This window comes from Gorilla gorilla, chromosome X (assembly GCF_029281585.2).
Source record: "Gorilla gorilla gorilla isolate KB3781 chromosome X, NHGRI_mGorGor1-v2.1_pri, whole genome shotgun sequence".
Classification (NCBI taxonomy): Eukaryota; Metazoa; Chordata; class Mammalia; order Primates; family Hominidae; genus Gorilla; species Gorilla gorilla.
The window spans coordinates 23,146,790-23,174,439 of NC_073247.2; the positions used below are offsets into that span (position 1 = coordinate 23,146,790).

General features: G+C 39.7%; 1 protein-coding gene across 6 annotated transcripts in view; it reads left to right on the top strand.

The window, feature by feature from the left end:
- Window positions 1-27,650, top strand: part of FRMPD4 (FERM and PDZ domain containing 4) — a 602,496-nt gene that overhangs the window by 549,289 nt on the left and 25,557 nt on the right. For all 6 annotated transcript variants that reach the window (XM_055376894.2, XM_055376892.2, XM_031006115.3 and 3 more), the window contains 6 exons: window positions 5,466-5,570; window positions 8,060-8,167; window positions 12,152-12,283; window positions 16,272-16,391; window positions 23,802-23,938; window positions 26,293-26,419. In XM_055376894.2, coding sequence (XP_055232869.1) covers window positions 5,466-5,570; window positions 8,060-8,167; window positions 12,152-12,283; window positions 16,272-16,391; window positions 23,802-23,938; window positions 26,293-26,419 — 729 coding nt within the window. The remainder of the gene's footprint in view (window positions 1-5,465; window positions 5,571-8,059; window positions 8,168-12,151; window positions 12,284-16,271; window positions 16,392-23,801; window positions 23,939-26,292; window positions 26,420-27,650) is intronic.

The window sequence follows — 27,650 nt, forward strand, 5'->3', positions numbered from 1 at the left end:
AACATTTTGACCTATTTCCTTCCAGTCTTTTTTTCTATGCCTTAGTTGAGATCATATTGTACATATAATTTTATTCTGCCTCTTTTAGTAAATATATCATAAACATTTCCTATGTCATCAAAAACTCTTTATAAGCGTCATTTAAATGGCTGCAAAACATTACACTGAACCAAGATTTCCTTAACCAACCCCCATCATTGGGCCTTTCACATCGTCTTTATTGTTTTGCTATTATAAATAATTCCAAAAAGAAAATCTTTATGTGTAAGTCTTAATCTGTAGTTAGTATTTCCCCAGGATGGAATTTTAGAAGGGGAATTTCTGGGTTACTCTTGGGTTTTATTTGTTTGGCTCCGATATACCGTCTTCTTTCCTTGTACTGTTATCCTTTTTTATTATAGATCTTTCATTGGCCAGCTCCTTCCTTTTCTCCTTTGACTCTGCTTTCTACAGTTTCCAAGTCTAGAATTCCAAAGCCAATCTTACCTGAGACAGAGAGTATTTAAAGAGTTTCTACGGCTGGGCGCGGTGGCTCACGCCTGTAATCCCAGCACTTTGGGAGGCTGAGGTGGGCAGATCACCTGAGGTCGGGAGTTCGAGACCAGCCTGATCAACATGGAGAAACCCCGTCTCTACTAAAAATACAAAATTAGCCAGGTGTGGTGGCACATGTCTGTAATCCCAGCTACTAGGGAGGCTGAGGCAGGAGAATCACTTGAACCTGGGAGGCAGAGGTTGCAGTGAGCCAAGATTGTACCATTGCACTCCAGCCTGGGCAACAACAGTGAAACTCTGTCTCAAAAAACAAAAAAGAGTTTCTACAACTTCCCCTCATGCAACCCCAACTCAATGGGACTTGAGCTAAGTCATTCTCTCAGTTCTGGTGTCCCATGAGCTAGCATAATTCACATTCCTTTAGGTTTCTTCTAGTCCAAAGAGCTGAGGGACCCACTTTCCTGCCTCCAACTTCCTAACTACATTTTACTGTGTTCCACACAGCTGAGAGAGGGTACACACCTCCTCATGGAAACCCCAGTGTAGCACATTCTATCAGAGCCCAGACCATATGTCATGCTGAGCATACCAGCCCAATTTCCAATGGAGAGCACCTGTGAGTCTTTGCCTGTGGGCTCTTCCTGGCCCCAGTAGCATGCTCATGGAGCAGGCCACAAGTGCTGAGGAATTATCCTTCCCAGAAAGGCTGTGTTTTGTGTTCTCTTACATGGTGGTCAGTCAGATGTAGCCACAAGAGGGGACACAGGAGACATGCAGGAAAAAGAAGTTTTTTTATACTCACAGGTCCTAGAGAAACTGCATGCCAAGAGGAGGGGTCACATGAGAGGGAGCACCAGGGGAGCCGATTCAACCAACCAGGCAGGGACCAGACAGAGAGGTTAGAGCCTGTGGGCAAGTGCCTTTATTGGGGGTAAGGGTGGAACACACAAGAAAAGTGCGAGGGAATTTCATTGGTCTCTTTAAATGTTACTAAGTCACAGTCAGGGGAGGGTGGGAAAGAGTACTTGTGGCAGGAGCTAACTTTATCACACTGGTGCACCTGGTTGCCTGGGCAGGGTGCTCACAACTTGTTTGTGGGGATGTTGAGGCAGCAGGAAAATTTGAATTTTGAAAACGTACAATACAAGGAGACACTCCATCAATGATTGACAGAAACTGGTGGATAAATACCGCAGCTCCCTCTCTCCTCAGACAGTATAACTCTGAGGCATGTGGTCTACCTTGTTTCCCAGAGGTTCCCAGCAGGAGTAAGCTCCAGTTGCCTATAGTGGTGCCTTAGTAACAGCGAATGCTTTACTGGTTTATTCTCCCTTCCTGCCTGCCTTCCCCACTCACCTACCTGGGATTCCTGTGAGCACCTCCCAAATCAGCTACCTGTTTGTGAATCCTTGTCTTAGGTCTGCATTTTGGAGACTCCAAACTAAGCCAACCAGTGATAACTGTAGGCGAGTCTTCACCAAATGTTCACTCAATACCTGCTATATAAGTAATACTGTACAGCTCTAGGAATTGCAAGTTCAAGACCTTGCCCTTCAATTTCAGAAATTAATCTTATTTCTGTAATTTTTTCAAGCTATGTTCTAGTAACTTCTAAGAGCATTCAAAAGCATCAGGAGCATTCCACACACTATTGTGGCCATCTTAGCAACAGCAAATTTGGAAAATGTACAGGGGTTGATTAGGGGCCTGATAATCTTAAAATTAATTAACAGTAGGAGAATCTGATTATTCTAAATGGTAATTACTTGTTATTTCCACCACAGGATATGAAGTGCTTGTGATCAACACCTACAGGTTGCTCAGAATTAATTCAGCAGGCTTTCAAGTGGTACACATTGTATATTTTTTGAAAGCAGAGATAAATCTGTGTTAAAACTATAGTCATGACTGGTTTACATTACCCCATATAACACAAGTAACTCTAGCCAGTGGAATAAGCCAGTATTTTGTTGATTCTCATTAAGTAGCCTTCAGACTTGGAGAGCCTATGTAGTTGTTATCCAAAAGTAATTTCCAAAACATTTGTCAGTTTTATGAAATAGTCACAAAACCAGAACAAAAAAAAGTACTTGTTATGAATTCTTAGTTAGAAGTTTACCCCGAGTCTGTTGACTTCAAATTGTGTATAAAATAATATTTACTTAACAACCTTGGCTATTTAGTTTCCTTTCTGGTCTTCCTAAATTACCATGTTTCTCATTATTGCATCGTAAATAAATACAGGAATGAAGTTACATAAAATGGGCATGCTACATATAGCTAGAGAGAGGAGATAGTACATAAGGTTATTTGCCCCTAAAGTAAATAGCCCCACGTTTACTGGCCTCAGCATGGCTAGTAAATATGGGGCTATTTACTTCAGGGGCAAGTAACCTTATGTATTTTCGTGATCCCTGGGAACACCATGGCACTCTAAGGTTATATCAAATGATATGCATCCGAAAACTCTATATTTTTTATTGAAGCAAGGAATTAGATGGAACACTTTAGAAAAATATGGCAAAATATAACATTTAAAAATTGAGATGCATAGAGGAATAAACCTCAGTATCTGGCACACTGAACACACGTGAAACATTTCATTCCCAAACAATGCTGGAGAAGTGGGGTGTGACTGCATTAAAACATCTCATCTAATTAGTAGTGTCTGTTCTGGGTAGCTTTATTACAGCCGCTTCACTTGTGCTCAACTCATTGTGCCAATGTAAATACCGCCTGCCTAAAATCATTACAGGAGAATAATGTTTTCCCTTCAGCTAAAAAATGAAATATCAAAAGCAAATGCGCTCACCACTGTATGATTTGCTCGTTAATCATTACTAAAGTTGGCCTATAATTACAAAGATACTGATGAGAACACCCTGTCACATCACTTCAGCTCTGCAGCAGGACTTTTAAAAGTCACGTTGAGCATGTTTAAAGCTATTCTTTCGGTTTCTTGCTGTTGTCTGTTTGTTTGTTTGTTTTTTAAAGAGGGCAGCCATTCTCTTAAAACATCTTGCATAAATGGATGAATTCAAGCTCTGGGAGACAAATCATCCATTTATCCAGTCTTCTAAGACACTACTCACAGCAAAGGATGGGATAGGTGTGGAGGGGAACTTTAGAAATAACAGGATTCTCCTGGTATTAAAGCAAAAACTCCATTCAGGATACACACACACACACACACACACACACACGCACGCACACACACGCACCCCACACACACCTTGTATCATACTTTTTTCAACAGCTTTTTTATTACAGTAAAATACACATAACATAAAATGTACCATTTTAAACATTTAAAAGTGTACAATTTCGTGGCATTAAGTACATTCAAAATGTTTTACAACCATTGCCACTACCTAGTTCTACAACTTTTTCATCACCCTGAAAGGAAACCCCGTATTCATTAAGCATCACTCCTCATTCCCTCATTCTCCTCCACCCCCAGCCCGTGGCAACTACTAATCTACTTTTTGTCCCTATAGATTAGCCTATTCTGGACATTGCCTGTAAGTGGAATCATACAATATGTGGCCTTCTGTGCCTGGTGTCTTTCACTTAGCAAAATATTTTCCAGGTTCATCCATGTTGTAGCATGTGTCAGAACTTCATTCCTTTTTATGGTTGAATAATATTTCCTTGTACAGATGGACCACATTTGATTTATCTATTTCATCATATTGCTTTTTAAATTTAATTGATCTTAAGTATACTTGTATTTGACAAGGATGAGAGTCCTTTTCTAAACTCATTTTACTTGAAAACCAAAGTATAGGTCACCCTAGTTGGCTTTTGTATCTCTAGATTAGTACAATAAATAGAGGGTTAAGCCTCTGTGTTGTTTCTAGAGTCAATTACTAGAATTCTTTACGCAACAGCCTCTATGTCTTAAGACTATATAGCATGGAAAACATTAGTTTGAACCATAGGCAATTGCCAATATTTGACCATTTTCATTTATAAAATAACAATTATATGATTCAAACTATTTACCTCTGTATTAGGTTTCATAGAGAATGTAATTCTTTTTAAAAATAAACAAACAATGCCTGCAACATAGTAGATATGTACTAGGTGTGAGTTCCCTTCCCCTTAGGCTTCTTTAAAATTATGCAACAATGGTGATTCTCAGATAAAGTGACTTTACCAAGATCATGCAGCAAGGGATGCCCCAGTATCACAGCACCCTTCTAGGCAGGTTCTCCCATTGTACTTCCAATTTCTGAGGAAGAATTGTGCCACATTGCCCCTCTTTCTGATAAAAGAAAGGAGAGGATCATAAAGCACAAAGAGCCCATAAGATGAGGAAGAATATGAAGTCAACTTTCAATTGTAATGAAAGGTCTCGTCTCTACCCTGCCCAGTAAGATCACAAGATCACAAGTTACCAAGAAGAGGCTAAAACTCAGGTTGCAGGTGCATAAAAGCATGAGTGCTTGAGAGAGAAAGAGAGAGAGAGGGAGAGAGAGAGTACTTGTCTGCTCACATGCCCATATGCCCTTAATGTGAATAACAATAGGATTATGAATCATTTTAGGACTATCAATGGCTCTTCTCCACCTCATTAAAATAGATGATTAATGATCAATTCATCATAAACCCAACATTAGATCCGACTACCACCTCACCTTGAAAACACTGTGCTCAAAGCTCTCTATTAAAAGCAGAGTTTGTGTGCTTTTGCAGCCATTGTTTTAAAACATCCCTGGAAATGTGCTCAGTTAAAACATGGAACATAGTGGTGGTAGTTCTGATCTGGCCACTAAATCAAACTTACTAACTTATAGACATGACAGTGTTTTGACTGCATCTATAATTTGCATTTTGTCCTTGAATCGGACATGCACCAAGCATTTTAATTTTTAGCAAAATTATTGCATACCTAAGATGGAAAACAACTGTTACAAGGTTTGCATTATGTTACCAGTAATCAGATAAAATGTTTTCTTTTCTTCTAGTCTCCCAAATCAGCATTTATTAGTGCTGCAAAAAAGGCAAGATTAAAGTCCAATCCAGTCAAAGTACGCTTCTCTGAGGAGGTCATCATCAACGGCCAAGTGTCGGTGAGTTTACAGTCGCCTGCTTTGTGACTCAGGGAGAGTCAATGAGGCAGAAGCTTTGCACTCAAAACAAAGTCAGTAGTCCCACTGGAATGATTGATCTGAAATTGGTTGTTGGTTTTTACAGAGGTGTCAAATCTCAAGGTTGTAAAGGGCTTGAGAGATCATCAGGTTGGGCCTGAATCTCCTCTAGCGCGGTCAGAATATGTGGTAGTCCAGGATTTCCTAGAATGCTTCCAGTGTCAGAGACATCACTACTTTGCAAAGGAGTTCATATGATTTGGGATCACTGACACTGCCTCATTCATACTCAGTAAAATATGCGTCTTTGAAACTTCCACCTTTTTCTTCCCATTCTGCTAAATAAGCATTCTTCCATATGATAGTGCTTTATGTATTTTTGAGAAAGGTATTGTGTTTCTCCTTTTTACTTCCCCAGAAAAGCCTAATCTTTCAACTAATCAGGCAAAGAACTTCAAACGATGGAAAAATTTTATGTAGGCAACCAGAACTGAAGAAATACTGCCCACATCTCCATAAATAGGTCCTGATAGAAATCATGATTACTCAGGCAATTAATTGAACTTCAGAATGAATAATGCAACTATCAACAGGATGTTTTGACTTTTTCTCCCAAAAATATACTGAAGTGTTTTCAGTTTTTAGGAAACTATCATCCAAGGCACTAATATTTTTTGGACCTTTGAAATGCCAGAGCGTTGGTGTTCTGTTGGTATTGTTTAAATAAATCCACGAGGATAAAATCTCACCTACGATATATTCATTATTGATCACAAACTCTTCTCTGAGGTTGGTTCTGGATCTGAATCTGAAGATGTAGGCCTGTATATCCTGGGCAAGGCACTCATGCTCCAACTGTCTTTGAATCAAAACTTACTGATCCAGGGCTGCTCCACTTGGGGTCCAGCTATTGTGATGCTTGTGGGGAAGGCTACAGGCTGTGGCAGTGCTGCCCTGTGAGCATGGTCTGTTCTGTGTCTCTCAATGCGTCCCATCACTCTGGATGCATGGTCACTGTACATTATTAATTTACAACAAGACTGTCCCAGCTGAAGGGTGGAAGGTACAGAGGAATCAATATGTAGCAGAAAGTCATCTGAAACTTACCTTTTCTGCCCAGAGCTTTCGAGCATGTAATTGGGCAACCAGGTAGTTTATGCATCTTTAGAAAGAATATGATTCTAGAAGCTGCTACAGCAGTGTCAGTTCATCCCTGGATATAGCAGGACTCCTGCAAGGCAGCTGATGTGTAAGGACACCTCTGAGGATAATCATCTCCTGAAGCCTCCACAGCCCTGCCACAGGCTTGTGGATGGCAGGGATGTTCGGTCACGTGGATGCTCCTCAGACTTCATGACTGTCTTCATTTCCAGTTTACCCTTGCTCTTCTGAGCCACTGAGTGCAATTTCTTCTGGACTGGGATCCAGATTTATTCAGTGACTTGAGAGCAAGACTGTGCGGGAAGTCCACAGGAGCAGAAAAGAGGGGGAGGAAATTCAGGAAAAGAAATAGGAAGTGAAAGGCAGGAGGCCTATTATGGAAATACTTAGGGACTGAATTCTCTCTGACACTGGCAAATTCCTGAATATCTTGCCTTCAGTTCCCTCATGTGCAAAACAAGGGATGTGTGCACTCATGACTGCTGAGTTCTCCTCAACTCCTAGGACTTTATGACCAACTACATGTGAATAACTCAGCTCACTCCTGGGACTTATAGAACTCATTCAGTGTGCCTCTTCCTCCCTCTTTCTTCTCTCTCATCTCTCACTACTTCCAATGAAAGAAAAAATGCAAAGAAATAACATTTCTATTGTTTGCTTTTTGTCATGTTTCAAGCTGGCATCTTTTTCTGAGTTATTTCTAGATTATGATCTTGTTCATTATAGACAATGTTTTACTCTCTTAACACACTAAGCCATTCCTTATCTTTTCCCTTGGAGTTTTGTTTTTTGTTTTTGTTTTTGTTTTGCAGTTGCAAGATTTAATAGAGTTCCCTTGGAGTTTAAGAATCATTCCTAACTGGGTGAAAATACTTTCACAAAATAACTTTATACTTGAAGCTTATTTATGCTGGTGACTCACCATCATGACACTGCCAGGCAACAACAGTACCTCATCAAATAGCATCATTGCTGGTCTTTTTTCTGCTCAAGACGTCCTGCCCTGCTTAGGTCTGGGCTTGTAGTTCCAAATGTCAAAGCCTAATTACAAAAGAATCATCTCTGCAATCATGTTTGCCAGTGGGGAATCTTGAGTTAAAAAAACCTCATCTGATTGATTTTCTGATGAGCAAATGTATTTTGCTATGAGCAACTTAACTCACATATCACCAAAGGAATGCCTTGTTGGCCTTAGAGAGTTTGATTGTTTTTTAATGCCATGCTTAGAATAAACTATAGATGTGCTGCTACTGCAAAGAGAAGAGTTATAATTTGATCAATTTATGCCCTGCCCTTTTTTTGTTAAACAGGAAACTGTTAAGGACAACTCACTTCTTTTTATGCCAAATGTTTTGAAAGTCTATCTGGAAAATGGGCAGACCAAATCATTTCGTTTTGACTGCAGCACTTCCATTAAGGTAAGATGACCTGGTAAACTCTGTCCCTGGACGCTTTCAGGTACAACATGCAGGACACTGTGAGCCATTGTAGCAGCATCTTCTTTCAGAACTATCCCTTTATTTCTGCAGTTTTGTTGATTGCCTCCATATAATGTAGTCTGTGAATACTTCAAACCAAACCAAAGCCAAAAGCTTAAACCAAGAAGGTTCTGCTCTTTTATTTCTCTTGGTGTTGCAAAACAATATAATATGCTGTCAGTGAAGAAACACTAGAGCTAGTCATTTTGATGCAACTACAGATTAATTAAAATAGTGTGACTATCACCAAGAAGGCTTGGCACCCTGCCCAAGGCCAGCATGATTTCTCAGCAATATCAGCTGCTCAGAAGATTAAGATGTTAGCTGTTAATTGAATATTTGCTACTTTGGCGTCCAGCAAAAAACAAGGGGTAGAATAATGTAAAAGTAACATTTACATTTAATTTCTGTAACCAATTTCATGGTAATGATGCATAAAGAGGCAGAAATGAGGCCTGCTTCTTAGAAGAAGGGCTGGAAAGGAAGACTCACAAAGCAATCCTATTCTTTCAGAGCCACAGGTGAGTTTTAGATAATAGGTATTATAGCAAAGCATATGGTTTTTTTCCCCACATGCTTTCTTCCTGGAAAAGAAAAGTACAGAGTCTCTTCCTTTTATTGGACAAAAGTGTATTCAGAAATTGATTGCTCCCTAATGCTTCATCAGCCTAAAATAGGCTTTCTTCCCATGGCACAGTAAAAAAGATTTTATGAAGGTAAAAGAGTACCTAGTGATTATCTGTATAATAATCTATCAAGAGAATATCAACCCTCTGTTAAAAAATGTCTATCAATATCCGACCTCTAATTCTTGTTGGTTTTTTTAATTAATCAGCATAGACCTCACATGTAGAAGCATTTCTGCAAAGACCCATTCACTGTGTATTCTTATTGTCATGATACCAGCAAGCAGCTTGTTTTGAATTGCTATAAGTATGTAGTGGCTTAATACGTCATGCAGTGGAAAATATTAGATTGATGTTGGAGCATTAAATCATCCTCAAATCATTCCAGATGAAATATTAACTTCCTTCATGCAGACTTCTAATTTTAAATGGTGATGACTGGACAGGTCTTCTTCCCTTTTTCCTCATTCATTATCAATTTGTGGTGAGATGTTAATATAATTATTGATCAACTAACCCAAGAGTAGGCAAACTTTTTCTGGAAAGGGCTAGATAGTAAACATTTTAGGCTTTGTGGGCCATTTGATCTCTGTTTCAACTACTGAACTCTGTCATTGTATCAGGAAAGCGGCCATGAACAGGTGGGTTTGGTTAGTCCTTAAGACAATGCTCAGTCTTGATAATTCACTCAAAGGACCCACAGAACTCAGCAATTTGTTATACTCACAATTACAGCATATTATAGCAAAAGAATACAGAATAGAATTAGCAATGGGAAAGGCTCATAGTCAGGGCACAGGAGAGATTGAGTGGAAAGCCTCCAGATGTCCTCTTCCAGTGGATTCATACAGGTAATGCTTAATTCTCCCAGAAATGATGCATGACAATATGCACCAAGTACTGCCAACCAGGGACGTTCACCCGAGCCTTGGTGTCCAGAGTTTTTATTGGGGGTTTTCCACGTAGACACAGCTAACCACCTGCATGGTTGACCTTAGTATCCAGTCTCTCCAGAGTTAGAGCTGATACCATATGGCCCAATATTCTCATTATAAATCAATTGTTAGCGCAGACTATCTGGTATGGCCCAAGGCCACCCAGTAAACAAAAATACTCCTATCAGACAGGACAGTCCAAGGGCTTACAGGTTACTTCCTAAGAGTGGGAGAAAAAAGAGCAAATTTTTCTTTAGGCAAGGTTAATCTGTTACTTCACAGTCAATATGTGAACAAATGGGCATGGCCAGATATAACCCACAGGTCATAGTTGGCAGACCTCTGAAATAACCCACAGAGCTACATTATTACAGCTCTTTCTGACACCATGGCCTTGTTTTGTGTTGCCAACTGGTCAACTTCCTGCCATTGGACTCCCTACCCCACCTGAAGACCGAGGTAAAGACTTGAATGCATTTCTTAACAGAAATAAATCTAAATTTAAGAAAGCCCTGTTGTCCATTCCCTCCAGCCTCTTTATTACGGAACATATGCAAGACTAAGTTTGATTTCCCTGAGGATTGCAGATGACAATGAGAAGACAGGAAGAAATGCAAAGAGTTCACATCAAATTCAAGTTATCTTATCTTATACCTAACAGCCTCATTATTACAATAGACACTGGCTGGTAGGTGTAAAGTAGAAATAGTATAGTTATGAAAGGAATATGACACTGTGTAACAAAAATTGCCAAAATTCTTGCTGCAGAATTACAATAGGGAAAAACTATTGCTATTGATTTTCCAATGTCCTCCCTGGTGGTTCAGGAAAATGCTTTATAAAGTATTTGTTGCCACACAAAGGCTGGTTTTGTTTTCTCTTTCCTGGGCTTTAAGAGAAAATTATAAAGCAGGGAAATCTTTTTTTTTTTTTTTGGAAATTCAACATAGTCAAGGCATTTCTCTTGAATGATTTTTTTTCAGGAGTGGGTGGATGTGGGGATCTTTGATTTAACGGGGCCTGAAGAAATTGAAAAAGGACCACAGAGAAGGATTAAAACATCAGAAAAGTCAGTAAAAGAAAACTATAAGTTTTCACTCTAAGGTTTCCGGATCTTGGCACTGTTGAGATATTGGGCCAAATCATTCTTTACTGTGGGGCTGTCTCTGCATTGCAAGATGTTGAGCAGAATTTCTGGCCTCTACACACTCCATGGCAGTAGTGTCCCCAACCCTATTGTGACAACCAAAAATGTCTCCAGAAATTTCCAAATGTTGCACTGGGGCAAAACTTCCCTATAGAATTTTTAGCATCTGAGTCTAAATTATCTTCGAGGGATCATTTACCAGTTTTCAAGTACATGAAACAAGTATAGGTTGAAGAGATTAGTTTTACATTGTAGTAAATGTGTGTGTTTGTATAGGGAACACCTTTCTGATCATAAATGCTTAATCCTATAAAAGATTGCTGACAAAGCTTGCTCATTCCACCTTCCCCAGAGATGTAAAATAAATATATGTATATTATTATGGTGCCCTCACTCTGTGCCAAACAATGTTATAATAAACGCTTTGTATGTGTGAACTCATTTAATCTTTATATCCGTTCTGAAATAAGCATTATTATTATCCCCAGTTTACACACGGGGAAACTAAGATACTTAGCGACTAAATAACTTCCCCAAAGCTGCACAGCTAGTAAGTAGTAGAGCTGGGATTAGAAGCCTAACTGTTTTCTTAGCCCCCATTCCTTACAACCACTACACTGCTCTTTCAGAAGGGGAAGCCAGGGTCAGCAAGCAGATATTTCAGTCTTCACAGTCTCTGTTGCAGCTACTCAACTCTGCTGATGCAGCACACAAGAGCAGCCATAGATTTTAGATAAACAAATGGGTATGACCACGTCCCATTAAAACTTTATCTACAAAAGCTGATGGTGAGCTAGTTTTGGCATGCAGGCCATGTTTTCCAACACTTGGGGCAGACCACTTTCAGAACTGGTTTAATTGCTACCCCATTTAGAAAAAACGAGAATTGAACTGGCTACACTGCACAATCTATTGACAACCTTTCTATATCAAGAGCTTACATGATATTAAGCTTCTCCTCCAACTATTTACCTTGTTAACTCTCTGTTTTGAACTCCATAAAGATTTTGAATGATCGGGCCAGGAAAAGGGCAAGAGAAGGAAGGCTTCGTTTCTGCATCTTTTTGGATCTTTGGAGCATTAAATTTCAGAATCAACCAAACGTATAAAATTTCAAGATTGGCAGCCTACATGTGTAACACTTTTCAGTCATGGTAGACTCCACAAGATGGCAGCTTCGATTTTGGTCTCATCATGTTCATGTTTCCTCTGTAAGGATGTCATCTTAACCCTTCAAGAGAAGCTCTCCATCAAAGGCATTGAACACTTCTCTCTCATGCTGGAGCAGAGGACAGAAGGGGCCGGAACGAAGCTGCTCTTGCTTCATGAACAGGAGACTCTAACTCAGGTCTGTGAAATCTCACCCTCAAGTGATGAGGCTGCAGGTTAGAGCAGAGGTTGCCCAGTCCAAGATTTCTCCCCCACTTAATCCTGTAAATGTATTAATTGTAACCCTGGGTATCCTCTGTAAAGGAAGTGCTGGCATTCTTAATGCATTTTACACCTCAAGGTCATGTTTCCCTTTCTGCCCATCTTTTGCAGACTGTCAGTCTCACAACTAGATTTGTCATTCAAAGTCTCACCAGCTGCACATTGAGAATATAGCTCTGTAAAATTATATTTTATGGGATTACAGTGATCTGTTCACCTGTTTTGGTCAACAATCTCTTGAAACCATTAAAAAGAAATGGTTTCTGGGATTATTTAAATTAATCCAAAATCATATTTAGTTGTTTGAAATTCTGGGTGCATACTTAAGACTATTTTTGGAAGCCTGAAATCTCTGCCCCAGTCCTGCCCGCTATAAATATGTGATCTACCAATGTGTCCCAGTTCCTGATTACCAAGATGCCACCCCCATCTGTTCCCTGGGGAGACAAGCAGGCTGCTTGGCTGCTGAATTCAGCGCAGCACCCTGATTTTTCTTGTGACACAAGCAAAGTCTTTGTTGAATGTATAAAAGATTTCAACAAATTCCTCTTCCATAGGAGAGATCAATGATAACAGAACTTTATGGAGAGGGGTAGGAGGGGACACCAGGAGGAGAAGCATCAGATGCTGCCAGCTGGATGGAGTGGCAAAAAGTGTTGTCACACTAAAGTGCTTCTTCGTTGTTGTATATAAAAGCTGGTGTCCCACACATTGGGTCCTGCAAATATCCCCGATTCTCTTGATTCAGTCCAACTTTTTGTAATAGATTAGTTCAAAAGTTGCCATCTGTGATTTATATTCCTCTACCTAAACTTGGCTTATTATTTCCATCAAGTTTTTTGTTTGTTGTTGTTGTTGTTGTTTTGTTTTGTTTTGTTTTGAGACAGAGTCTCACTCTGCTGCCCAGAGTGGAGTGCAGTGGTGCAATCATAGCTTATTGCAGTCTTGAACTCCTGGGCTCAAACGATCCTTCCACCTTAGCCTCCCAAAGTGCTGGGATTACAGGAATGAGCCCCCATGCCTGGCCCCTATTGAGTCTAAATCTACCTATAGATATTTTAAATCACTTCTAATGGTTATTATTTTAACCTGTGCCAAACACTCTTGGAAATAAAGGACTTATTTTATGCTTCATTACAGGGGCATAACCCCTGATATACAGAATCTCTCATGTGAAAGGTCAGTGTCTGGATCTGAGTTCCTCCAGAAGCAGAACTTAAGGATTTGAATGCATGTAGTTTATTTGGGAAGAGATATCTGGAAATACCAACAGAGGAATGGGGAAGAGAGATGAGAAAAATTGAGAGGCCAATAAAGAATGTATTATCAAACCAGTTTCTACTGTGGGTAACTGGAGCTCAGTCCTACCGGAGAGCACTGGGAGACAGTGTAGGACACACCTCAGAGGTATCCCACCGAGAGGCGAGGGAGCTGGGACATGTGCCTACCGACATGCTGTCTGTTATTGATGGTGGGCTACTCTCTTGTTATTGGGGTTTGCCTTGTGCTATCGAATGGTCACAGGTGTTTGCTGTAAATATCCTTCAGCTTATAGCAATAAATGCCAAGGGGAAATGGGCAGACATCCAGTTACTACGAGTCTAATGAAACCCCCGACAACGTTTTGATCTTTCTGGTTATACTTTCTCTCTAAACTTTTATCTACTACATAGCCTTTATAGGAAAGCTTCATGCTGATTTAGTTGGACAAAAATTCTCTAAAAGTCTCTTCTGATGCTAGGTAAACACAACTTCCCGCTCCAGTTACATTTCTTTTAAAATGTTGGAAGGAAATAAACTTCTAATAATCATTCTTTCTTTAACTTTATTTTTCCTTATAGAATCAGAACTAGAAGTGAAGTGCTAAAAATCAAGTATTATCTCTAGAAAAGAAAACGGATTTAAATATCCTGAAACAAACCAGCTATATGCCTTTGAAATCAATGCATATGAAAAAATCGATTGCTAAAATATTTGTAGGCATGATAAAAGTGGAGAGTAAGAAATTATATTTTTTCCAATAATAAAATCATTTTAAAACATATAATTTCTATGAAAACCTCCCAGTGGAACTTTTAAGCAACTTTACCTGAATTTCTAGTGGTTTGCTACTAAACTTCTGCTAGAAAATATTATTTATATACTACTTAAAGTTTCCAAGAAATTGTTTCTGTTTGTTTGTTTATTTTAGAAAGTGTTGTGGACTGCCATTTCTAATGGCTTGAAGCAACCTTTTTGCATTACATTAATTCATTTCCCAAAACCAGTGTAACCTTCTGATACTAAAAGTAAACTCAAGATAAGATGGCTTATGGAAAATTCAAGAAAGAAAAGTTGAACCAGTAATTAAAGGAGTCAGAGATATGGTGATTCCTGACTTTCTAACACACCAGAACAAACCTTCTGGCAAAATAGCTCATGAAGTCGCTGTGAAACACAACGGCAAGGCTGGCCAGCACTAGTGGCCTCTTAGGGTCCCCAATTTCTTTATTCCTGGTTTGCTTTACCCTCAGCCAGTGATAAGTAGCCCACAGCCCTCGAGTCTCATGAATCCACTCAGCTCTGCAGGCCTGCCCACGGCCAGAAAGCTGGTGTGACTACTCAGGATACCCACATATGTACAAGTAGGGTGTCTTTTTCCATTGGAATTCTTCTGTTCAACAAAGTTAGCTAACTGTAAATACATACACATGCATGCATACACACACCATGGGACTCAATAAAGCTATTTTATTTTAAATTTTTTAATTGCAGCTCACATTTTTGTATTGCCAGATCTGTCCCCTGCATAAGAGTATTACACACAACTGTGTTGGTTCATGCTGCATGGTTTTCGTTTTGTTTTGTTGACTCCTTGAAGGGAAATCGATGAGCTCTTGCCTTCTTTCTTAGAGTCCAATGTCTTTCATTCATTCGTTTATTAAACACCTATTATTACTTATTAATTGATTTCCTTTTGTTGCAAAAGGAATTAAGAAACGAACTTCTAGTATGTGACACATATTATGCTGTATAAAATGAAAACAAACTGAAATGAGCCATGGTCCTTAACCCTGAAGAACCTGTGGTATATTTTAAGCTCCATTGAGCAAGTGGAACAATATCATCTTGATATCAGAAGTTTGGAGTAGTTTGAATACTTGTAGAATCTGGTGTACTACATGGGCCAAAACTTCTGTCTTCCTACTTTCCAATGTGATGTCATCTAAGGTTGACACTATCATGTTTTCATTGCAATAGTCAGTCTGGAGTCTAATTTGGAAAAACAAAACAAAACACAGCAATGTTATGCAATAATAAACCATACTGGACAATCTCTCTGCTGTCTCTTTGGATCCCCTTTTTGTACTCCCCAACATAGATTTGGGGTGCTATCACTAACAGCCAGCATCTGCAGATCTTCTTCCAAGGACTGCCCTCAGACTACCGGAGCCCATCGTGTCCAAACCTGCAAACTCACATCCCCTGGGACAGCTCTAAATGAATGACTCATCAGTGCTCCTTTGGCTGAGGTCTCAGCAGCTCTGTGGTATAGCTACCACTCCAGGGTCTCCTGCAGGATCAGGCTATAGCTACTCTCTGCTGGGGTTCCCTGAGGAGGCACCCTTGCTTGGCTTCCTCTTCTTTCCTGACCTGCTTCCCCCACTCCCTTACTAGCCTCCCCTGGGAGCACTTTCTTAATAAGTCCCTTGCACACAACCCCTCATCTCAGGGTCTGCTTCTGGGGAACCCAACCTAAGTGGCAAGGTTATGTGTAGTTTTCAGGGAATGAGTATCTATAAATACTAAAAGAATATCCGCTGATTCTTTCCTTAGTGTCCAAAAAAAGTCGACTGCTTCAGTGTCCCTCAGCCATTTCTCAGTCAGCACTGAAGGGTTCTTGTGTGATTGGTCTACTCTTCCAGGTGACACAGAGGCCCAGCTCCCATAAGATGAGATGTCTTTTCCGAATTAGCTTCGTCCCAAAAGATCCAATTGACCTTTTAAGGAGAGATCCAGTTGCTTTCGAGTATCTCTATGTTCAGGTATGTTAAAATTTTGGCATGTTTTATATCAATGTTGTGATATAAACTAACTTTGGGGCTGTGCCCTGAATTCTTTAACTTGAAATCTTTCTTTTTTGTCCCCCACCTCAAGCTCAGTGAATCGTACAATAATTCTATGATGCTCTTTTTATTTTTACATTTGATTTTGAAATAACTTCATACTTCCAAAAAAGTTGCAAGAGTAGTCATCTATACGCTTCACCCAGATTCACCAGTTGTTAACATTTTACCACATTTACTTTCTCTTTAGTATATGCACATTTTCTCTGCCCACACAAATACACATACAAATGTATATAATTTTTTTCTAAACCATATGAAGGTCAATTACCAAAATAATTCTGGTTTACTCCTAAATACTTCAGTGTGTGTTTTCTAATAACAAAGACATTTTCTTATACAATTATTATACAAGTAACAAAATCAGGAAAGTAAACATTGATACATTTCCATGATCTCATCTACAGTTTATATCCATATTATGCCTATTATCCTCAAAATGTCTTTTATATATACATTTTTTCTAGAACAAGATGCACTGCAGGATCCCATTTTGCACTTAGTTGTCGTGTCTCTTTAATCTCCTTAAATCTGGAACATTCCTCAGCCCTTTTTTGCCTTTCACGACCTTGATAGTTTTGAGGAGTACTAGTCAGCTATTTTATAGAAATCTTTCAATTTGGGTTTCTCTGATGTTTTCTTATGATTAGATTGATGTCATATATTTTGGGAAGAACAACGCGAGTGACTTTGTGTCCTCAGTGTAACACATCAAGAGGCACATGATGTCAGTTTATCCCTTTAATGGCAAAATGAACTTCGACTCTTGGTTAAGGTGATGTTCTCCGAATTCACCCAAAATCTACTACTATTCCTTTTGTAATTAAAAAGTAATTTGTGGAGAGTCACTTTGTAACTCTTTTTATTTATTTATTTATTTTGAGACGGAATCTTGCTCTTGTCACCCAGGCTGGAGTGCAATGGCATGACCTTGGCTCACTGCAACCTCTGCCTCCTGGGTTCAAGTGATTCTCCTGCCTCAGCCTCCCCAGTAGTTGGGATTACAGGTGCCTGCCACCACGCCCAGCTAATTTTTGTATTTTTAGTAGAGACGGGGTTTTGCCATGTTGGCCAGGCTGGTCTCAAACTCCTGACTTCATGATCCACGCACCTTGGCCTCTCAAAGTGCTGGGATTACAGGCGTGAGCCACCGTGCCCGGCCTGTAACTCTTATTATCTTCTTCATCAAACTCTCACCCACTAGTTTTAGTACTGAATGATGATTTTTTTCTTTTTTTGAGACGGAGTTTTGCTCTTCTTGCCTTGGCTCACCACAACCTCTGCCTCCTAGGTTCAAGAGATTCTACTGCCTCAGCCTCCCAAGTAGCTGGGATTACAGGCATGCACCACTACTCCAGGCTAATTTTGTATTTTTAGTAGATATGGGGTTTCTCCGTGTTGGTCAGGTTGGTCTCGAACTCCCACCCTCAGGTGATCTGCCCACCTCAGTCTCCCAAAGTGCTGGAATTATAGGCATGAGCCACCGCGCCCAGCCCTAATTGATTATTCTTATCTGAATCCATTATTATAATTGTGGTTGAAAATTATGATTTTTCTAATTTCATTATTGCTTCTGCATTTATTAATTGGTATGATGAGAGTTTTCCCTTCTCGTTTATTTACTTATTTGTTCATCCATTTGATGCTTAGATTATTCTGAAAAATTGTGATATTCATTTTACTCAATTGTTAATTTCAAGGTGGTAAAACTTGAAGAGAACAGTTTTTTCCAGACTGATATCTGATTCTGAGCTATAATTCCCCAAAGATGAAAGTTTCCAGGAATGAGTATCTGGTGTAGTTTGTCCCAAAGGGAATTTATCCAAGTTGATATTTATGAGGTGTTCCTATATTTTACTATAGCTGCTTCCTATTACTTTCACTTAAATTTCCAATATAATCACATTAAACAGTAAGAACCAACTTACCTAATCCTTAGACAGCTTAGACATCTAGCAGTAGAACTAACTACTCGAAGAGGTTGCAAATCTAAACATAACCTCCCCCTCCCCACTGCCAGAAAGAGAGAAAAAACAAAAATGAAGCAAAAAAAAAAAAAAAAAAAAAAGACACACTGTCTTTGAGAATATCTGTATAAGGCAAAGATTGCTGGAGCCATATATAAAAGATATAAAGCAAAAATGTAAGAAAAATATAATAAAAAGAAGCATTTGTTAACTCTAGGTAGTTAATAACACTGGTGTTTGCTTTACTATTTCCAACACTTTCTTGTATATTTCAAAACATTTGTAATCTTCAAAAGCTGGGTAGAAAAAAAAAGTAGGTGGAAGATGGAAGAGAGACTAGACAAGGTAGGTACCAGAGGTTAAGAATGGTGACATAAATTAAAGTGGCAATAAGCCCTGAAGATCATAGGTTAAGTCAGACAGGAAAGACACAGAACATACAAGAATGTTCTAGCAGATGGGGGCACTCAGGGTGAGGCCAGTCAAATTTTCCCCACCTCAGTGGTCTTTGGAAGACTATGGTATTTACAGCTCAGTGGGATGATTAATGTTCATGAAGATAACCCTACATCATTGGGAAAAGTCAAGTCCTGTTCAATGAACCCTGTTGACCAAGTAAAGAAATGTGTAGTGTGCTTTAAAATATTTTCCACCCCGAACAACGAAACTGCCACGTTTTGGGTTTTTTAAATGTTAAGCTTTGATCACCTGGACCCCTCACTTGTCAACAATATCTCCTTGTCCCCAGCAGGCGTGACTGCATGAAACAGAGCCTGATTCTCAGCTGATCTGTTACTGCATCTTCCCCATGTCCCTGCTGAGAATCAACCCAGGGCTTTGCTACTGCAGCTCAGATCATGTGCTACATTGTTAGTTGCAAATAAATAGTTATATAGGCGCTGGTCAGTAGTCGCTGTAGACAGTGAGTGCATTCAGTGGTTTTTCTCTATAATTATATACTCACCCCATTCACAAGATGGTGCTTTAAAACTATTTTACTCTGCTTCCATTTAAACATCAGGAGTCCATTGCATTTATAAAAGAACAATGTGGTTGCATTTGTCTTGGGGAGAGGAGACCTCTTAAGTAGACAAGGAGTACAGCTAAACCCAGTTCTGTTTAAGGTGTGTTTGCACAAATCTAATGCAGCTTAGGGAGATCTTTCTTATTCAACAGACACATGTTTTATACATGTGAGACTGTCCTCAGAACACGAAAATGTGTCTGGAAATCTTGCCCAGGGACTAACAGAAAAAGACTGAGGATGTTTCTGCTTTCTTGCCTTGGGTATAAAATAGGCAGTGAATTAGCCACCTCTTCAAGGCATAGCCAGAGGGGGAAAAATAGAAAAACAGGTATGGTAGGCAATAAAGACCAAAATAAAGCAACTGTCATATATCCTCCGCTGAAACAGGAAATCAGAATGTCTTTGCCTCAGACCCTCTTCTTTGAAATGCCTTGTATCACAGAATGTGTGCTACCATAAGTCTAAAATAACATCTAATATAAGTCAACAGATCTGCAAATGGTGTCTGGGTGCCCATGTTGATTTCAAGATACTAAAAAGATGCAATAAAACAAGCCTAGAGAACAAAAGAGTAAGCAGGAGCAACATGTATCACTTTACAAAGATAAAATCAATTTAACTTAGTGGGCTCCTAATGAGGACAGTAGCCATTGACTAGATGAATCATGATGATGAAAACAGAAGTTGCAATAATAATATCTATTAATCTCCTAGTTCTTAATGGTCCATGACATATTTTACAGATTTTAGCATATATATTAACAATAAATGCTAATAGTCCAGATTGTTCAAATTTATCATTACAACGGGCTATACTGACATTTACCTGTCCACTATCCGTTAAGAAAAAGACTGTTATGTCAATTAGCAAATGAGTAAGACCTAAGAGGCTCCAAAATGTTTTCAAATACTATAGTACTATTGGTTTCCTTTTTAAGATCTAACATGTTAGTTATAAATGAACATTCTGGAAGCCTCAAGTGGAGCCTTTTGGGACCTCTATTTAGGAAAACAGATACTACCCATTTGCTTGTATAACTGTATTTTAAGTAATATAGTTGAGAGCAATAAAAGCATGATTAGTACCAAATATATATATATTTGGAATATATATATATGTTCCAAATTTCACACTCATTCTCCAGGATCGGTCTGAACTAATTATATCATGTAATTAATCACCTTGTCAAAAAATTCATCCAGAAGCCTAGTTAAATACAGGGTAAAGCAGTGATGGGAAATATGGTCCCAGCTATGACTCTTAGGAGAAGTAATAGTGATGGCTCATCTTTATCAAGTATCTTCCATTTCATGAAACATATTTACAGGTATCATGGCAACCTTGCGAGTTCATTGCTAACTCTCAAGTTAGTTGTTTTTGAGACTTAACCCGTTTTTCCAATAAGGAAACTGAGGCTCAAGAGAGATGAAATGCCATGTTCGAGGTCATTTTATTAGAAGTTGACAGAACCTAGAATCAAACCTGGGGCTTTTGTCTCTAAATTCTATGCCCAAATCCTCTTTCAATCCATCACGGCATAGCAGTTGCTGAAGAAAATGATTTATCAAAATGATTTCTCAAAAAATTGATTCCTCACTGTGCCAATGGTTTTCTCACCCCATCCTTTATGGGACTGTATAAAATGACCCTATCTGGGCTCTCAACCCCTTGGAGCCCATGTGGACAACCCTGAGCACTTGGAAATAACTGGTAAACCCAAGACTAGCAAAACAAAATGGCAGCCTGTAATTGCTCTCGGAGGCTGCCTTAAATCAGACCACCCTATCTCCTGTCTCTGGACAGACCCACTTCTGACAAGGGGTGCTGTGCAATCCAAATAGGTTTAAGATTTTAAGGAGAAGCAAAGGTGGAAGATCACATTAGGGATGAACAGGTGAGAGAATGTGACTTCACTCTTAGCAGTGAAGTGATGGGCTGAGAGACATGCACCCATGGCACGTGGATACAGAGCATGCACGCACGGCACAGCACCGGTGCAGCATGGGTGAGTGTGCACAGTGTAAATATTGTATGCAGAAGCCATCCAGGGGTATATGTTCCTATTTTAGTAAAATCAATATAGGAAGCGGTTATAAATGTGCTTCTCTTGGAATGGAGGCAAGCAAATCTTGATATAGTTTTTCATTTGAGGCCAAGGGCCCACAGAAGTTTCACTAAAAAATCAAGTCAAAAAAGACAAATGAATTAGAGAAAAGGCATACAAATATATTTAACGTATATCCATGGGAGCCTTCAGAATGAAATCCCAAAGATACAAGGGAAATTGTCCATTTTCATGCTAATGTTCAACAAAGTATGGATAGCCGTGTAGAAATAGGATTGGACAAAAAGGGCCTGACCTAATGCTAACGGACTGAATGAAGAAACCTAGCAAGGCCTAGATTCTTCTTGGCCTCTCTGAGCAGCGTTCCTTCCTTCTGGGTGTGGGGCAGGACCCTTTCTGGAATGGGAGTCTTATGACCTACAATCAAACCATGTTGGTCAGATAATTTCTTTATGGCCAGTCTTTACACAGGGCAGAGGGAAAATTAGAGTCATATTTTTAGGTTTTAAGGCTGGCTTTGGGGAAAGGGGGTTCTAGTTTCTATGACCCACCTTGGGGAAGAGGGATTCTAGTTTCTATCCTCCAGGGATAACAGAAATTAAAAAACAGGAGGGCAGGAGAAGGTCAAAGAAATACTTTTGTTTCTGAGGCTTTCATTTTGGGATATTGTTTTTTGAGCTCCAACAAAATATTCTTGGGGCAAGCCAAAGAATAAAGAAAAGGAGGAAATAAGAAAGAAGCTAAATACCATATTTTCTAGCCCAGGAATCCAGTTTCCCATAACAAAAGTAAGTGAACACACGTGTAGAATATGCCTAAGCAATGCAGCGCTTCCCAGCAGCACTTAGCTCACTGCCTTGTGTCTAAGCAGTAAGTGAGGATACTACTCCAAAGCCAACCTCTGTTCCCATGCAGCACTTTACACTTGATGACACACTCTCAGCCACTCTTCAATTTGATCCCCACAACAAACCCTGTGAGATAGGTGACCTTATTCTACAGATGAACAAACTAAGGCTGAAAGAGGAGGAATGACTCCCAGAAAGTCAGGCACTTGAAAAAGCAGGGCAGTTGCCATTGAAGTGAACAGAGGAGTTCAATAGCTCCCCTTATCCAACGTACCAATGTGCTGTGATAAAGCACTTGATGTGCACCTCATCTAATCCTCCAGCCACTCCAGTGAGATAGTATGAATCCCGTTTGCACAGATGAGTAAACTGAGGCTGCAAGAGTTAAAGTGAATGGTCTAAAATTACCTACACAGGTAGCCACTGGGAAAGGCAGAACGCCAGAACAGGTGGATATGAGTCCCAAGCCACTGTGCTCAATCACCTTGCTAATTCTGCCTCCCTGCAGCTGCTGTGGCTGATAACGAGGAGGAGGAAAATGATGTTAGCAGTGACAGTAGTAAACACGTAAGAGGGCTTACACCCTACCAAGTACAGTTCTAAGAGCTTTTGGGGTTTTGTTTTGGCTTCTTTTTTTTTTGACAAGGTCTTGCTCTTTTGCCAAGGCTGGAATGCAGTGGTGTGATCGAGGCTCACTGCAGCCGCAAACTCTTGGACTCAAGCGATCCTCCTGCTTCAGCCTCCCTAGTAGCTGGGACTACAGGCACACACCACCATGCCCAGCTAATTTTTGTGTTTTTTGTAGAGACTGGATTTCGCCATGTTGCCCAGGCTGGTCTTGAACTCCAGGGCTCACGTAATCCACCCGCCTTGGCCTCCCAAAGTGCTGGGATTCTAAGAACTTTTCATGGTTCACTCATTTAATGGTCACCACAACCCAGTGAAGAGGGAGCAGTATTATCCCCAATTTACAGAAGAGAAAACTGAGGCACAGATAATTAAGAAGGTGCCCAAGTTTGTGCCCCTAATGAAGTGGAGAAACAAGTTTCAAGCCTAAGATTCCAATTCCGGCAGCCTAACTCCAGAAGCCACATTATGCTATCAATGCTGTGTGCATTCAACTGCGGCACCTGTGTTTGGAAATTTCATACCTAAATTCCTAATTGTTTTTACAAAAAGCTAAATATTTAAATAGCAGCTCGTCGATGAATGCTAAATGTTTTGTGTGGTCTCTGTGTTTGCGCGTGCAATTCAATACTGACTCGTTTCCAAGCAGCACGGTGGAGATGTTTCCACATTTAGCCTCCTTGCCTGGGAAGTGAAGGTTGAATCACTCGGGAAATGTATGTCACCTGTTCTCTAAGTCCACGCGCTGCGGCCTATTCTTTGACAAGCTGTGCCCCCTGCTGGTCTCTTCGCAGAGTTGTAACGACGTGGTTCAGGAGCGATTTGGGCCGGAGCTGAAATATGACATAGCCCTGCGGCTGGCCGCATTACAAATGTACATTGCAACCGTTACCACCAAGCAAACGCAGAAAATCTCCCTCAAATACATCGAGTAAGTGTTGACTCTCAGCGCCATTTCGGAGACAGACATGCCGCCTCCCTTAGCCCGGGTGTATTTTTGTTATTTGTCCAAAATTGATCTTGTTTGTGTCAAAGCATTCATTCGCCAGTGGCAAAATGTATGAATATCATGCTCATTTCTGGCAGAAGAGATCCATTTCTAATCCACCTTTAGAGCATTGTAGTTAAGATGAGGGACATATTTAAAACGAAGCATAAATTTTTGAATTCCTAAAGGGGCTTGATTCCAAGCCAAGCTTTGGTCTTAGCCCTTTTCACACATCAATTTGTTTAATTCTCACAACATCCCTATGAGATTAGTAGGATTTTAGCTTCATTTTACAGACGAGCAAACCGAGTCATAGAATAACTTGGCGAAGTCAAATGGCTATTAACGCGGGGATATAGGATTCAAACCCAGGCAGTGGGACTCCCCATTGTGCTATAGATTGTGTGATGGGTTGAGGCACCTGTGTTTGGAAACACATGTAATGCTAAAGCCTTGGACCTCCCCCACACCCTGCTTACAATCTCACCTCCAAAAGATGTATAAACTAATTAAAATCCCACTTTCCAAAGAAACTTCTCATGGGCTGCCTAGAAAGCCTTTCTAAATTCCACAATGCCAGGTTCACCCACCAGGGGGCAAAATGGCTTTTCCCAATAAATTCATGAGCCTGTGTTGGGAAGGATTAAATCTCCAACTTGCTGACTTTAACACCACTGTTCTGACAACTCTCAGTCACCTGTTGACATGTAGGGACAAATCCTCATGTGCAATTTGAGAACCTCAGGCCTTCAGTTCACTCCTTCCAGATGCTTTCTCTCTCTCCCCACACACATAAGCATGACTGTAGCCTGAGAAAGACTTGGCTCACAAAGAGATCTCGTGCTCAGCTGGACACATTCACACCCTCTTCCACTCTCCTTTTTAAAGTTCTTGGGGACAGGTGAAACTGGCTGCCATTTGAAAAGGTGGCCTGCACAACCTGAGTTGATTTTCAGACAATTAAAATGCATTTATTTTCCTACTTTCTGTACCCACATTTTACCAGGTTGAACATTGTATGGTCAAAAACGTCTCAGAGATATCTGGCTTGAGTAAGAATCCTGAAAAGTCTGTAATAATGTTCTCATTCATAAATTCCTTTGACCAACAAATATTCATTGAGCATTTTATATAGCACTCACATTAGGATAGTAGGAAATACTAATATGTATGAATTATATTCCTGGCCATTGAGGAACTTGTGGTCTGATTGTAAAAACAAGATATAAAGATAGGAAAAGTAATTATTTAAAATAATGATACAAGTAGGATTACAAGATAGCCCATAAGTAGTGCCAAATGATGGATAAGACAATAAGTACAAGTTAAGAAGGAAGAAAACATAATGACCATGAAATATACCATCTTAACTAGTGAAGAATATGAATGGTCAAGTGGTGGGGGTAGGTTGTCTTCCTACCCTTCTTTGGAGAGGACCTAGAACAGGAGAAATAACTGGAATCCTCTTGAAGGTCTTCACATAATTTAGAAGACACTGGTTAGACACATAACCTAGGGTAGGATTTCTACTCCAGGATAGATTTCCTAGAATTCAAAATATGGGACCTTCTTAGAAGGGAGTGGTAGTCGTTTCTGGTGAAATTGGCTCTTTGTAAAAATGTATTAACTCAGTCCCATTTGTTGTTGTTTTGTTGTACATCCACGCCCATGAATGATAACAGCATCTCCACATCAATACTGGGCACACTTAAGAGTCATGAATCACACCCAATTCCACACCACCAGCAAGAAATGTTGATGGAGGGAGTTAGACAGGAACTGGCTGGGACAAAAGAACTGTGTGTGCCTAGAGAAATAGCCATGGAGGAGGGGAGGGACAGGGAAGAATGGTTTGGGGACATGAAGGACTTGCATCCATTCTTCTAAGAGAGGAAGAATATGAGCAGACAGGGAGATTGGAGAATAGAAATCAACAAAGGGATGGAGAGAAATTGGTGTTGGAAATACAAACTCGAATACGTGAGTGACTTTGAAGAGATTCAGAAGTTGGTTGGACAAAATGTCTCTTCACTTTACATGGGCTCCAAATGCCTCCTTAGCATTGTCTCTAGAGAATGAGGAATAGATTTCTTTTTAAATGCAAACATGTGTATTAATGATCAAGTAGTGTGTGTCCTGAGTGTAAATTAAAAGTTACTTCCTTAATTGGGGACTTGTCTCCATTCTCTGCCTCACCAAGGGTTCATTTGTTCCAACAAACATCAGAGCACCATTTTGTCTTAGATATAACTCATCATCACAGAAATGTGAAATTAAAGATATGCTCTTTATTGCAGAAAAGAATGGGGATTAGAGACTTTTCTTCCCTCTGCTGTGCTGCAAAGCATGAAAGAGAAGAACATAAAGAAAGCACTTTCACACCTTGTCAAAGCAAATCAAAACTTGGTACCACCGGGTAAAAAGGTATCATATTTGCATCTTAAAAGAAAATTATAAAGAGAGGCTTGAAGGCATTTTTTAAATGTTTAAAATTAGCTCATGAATAAAATACTTAGTACCATATTTTCAGAAGCAGTAACACTGTGTAACTTTTTTCTAACTATTAACATGTTTCTAACACTAATGAAAAATAAGTATTCATATAGAAACCTATTTCTTTCTCACAAGTTATGGACTCCGTACTGTAGCAGGGAGGTATGTGTTCATGTGCCCATCCAGGAAAAGTTTGCATAGCCTCTGAGACCTTGTGGATAGAGGATAGAATTGTGAAATAATTCTATGTTTCAATCATGCAATTGCTTACTGCTCAGACCAGCTTCAATGCACAACAGCCAGCAAGAGGCCCTGCAGGCCAGAGGCCACATTAATTAAACCAGGGATCCTCAACTGTGGCATAATTGACATTTGGGAACAGATCATTCTTTGTTAGGGAGTTACGGGGAACATCCTGTGTATTCTGGGATGTTTAGCAGCATCCCTGGTCTCTACCCACAAGATGCCAGTAGCACCCTCCCGTGATCGTGACAAATAAAAATGTCTCCAGACATTGCCAAATGTGCTCCCAGGAACAAAATCACCCCTACTGACAAACAATGGATTCAATCCTACCTTTGGAGGGAAGATAAAATTATTGCTGTCATTCACCATCATTAGTGTTAAAATCTTTTTATGCTTTTGTTTTTGTTTTCATTAAGTAAGAGAAACACAAAGGAAATTTTAAAATATACTGTTGGTCAGAAAAGAGAGCTATAGTTTATAGGTAATAAAAAGCAAAGGATTCCAGGAACCATAAAGAGAAGGAACCTTAAAATACTGGATCTATAAAATTGGAAGCAGTCTTATAACTGAAGAACACTTTCCAATTGATATTAGCTGGAGAAATTTGTGTGACTCTAATACAAATCACTGTTTACGTGGAGAATTATTTTGTCTTAGTATCTGATTTTTTTAAGTCATTTTTACTGGGTAAGGCACATTTATTTCTACCCCCTCCTCACCCCACGACAGTTTTTTTTTTTTAAGTATAATCAGTTTCAACACACTATCAGCCACCTTTAACTCACTTCCCAATTTCATGGGAAGGATGTCTTTGATCACAGTGAGCATTCAGCTTACAGAGATGTAGCAAGATGATGTGGGTCAAGTTCTTTTTAACTTCAGTTCTGATTTGCTGGAAGCTAATTTCTATAATTGA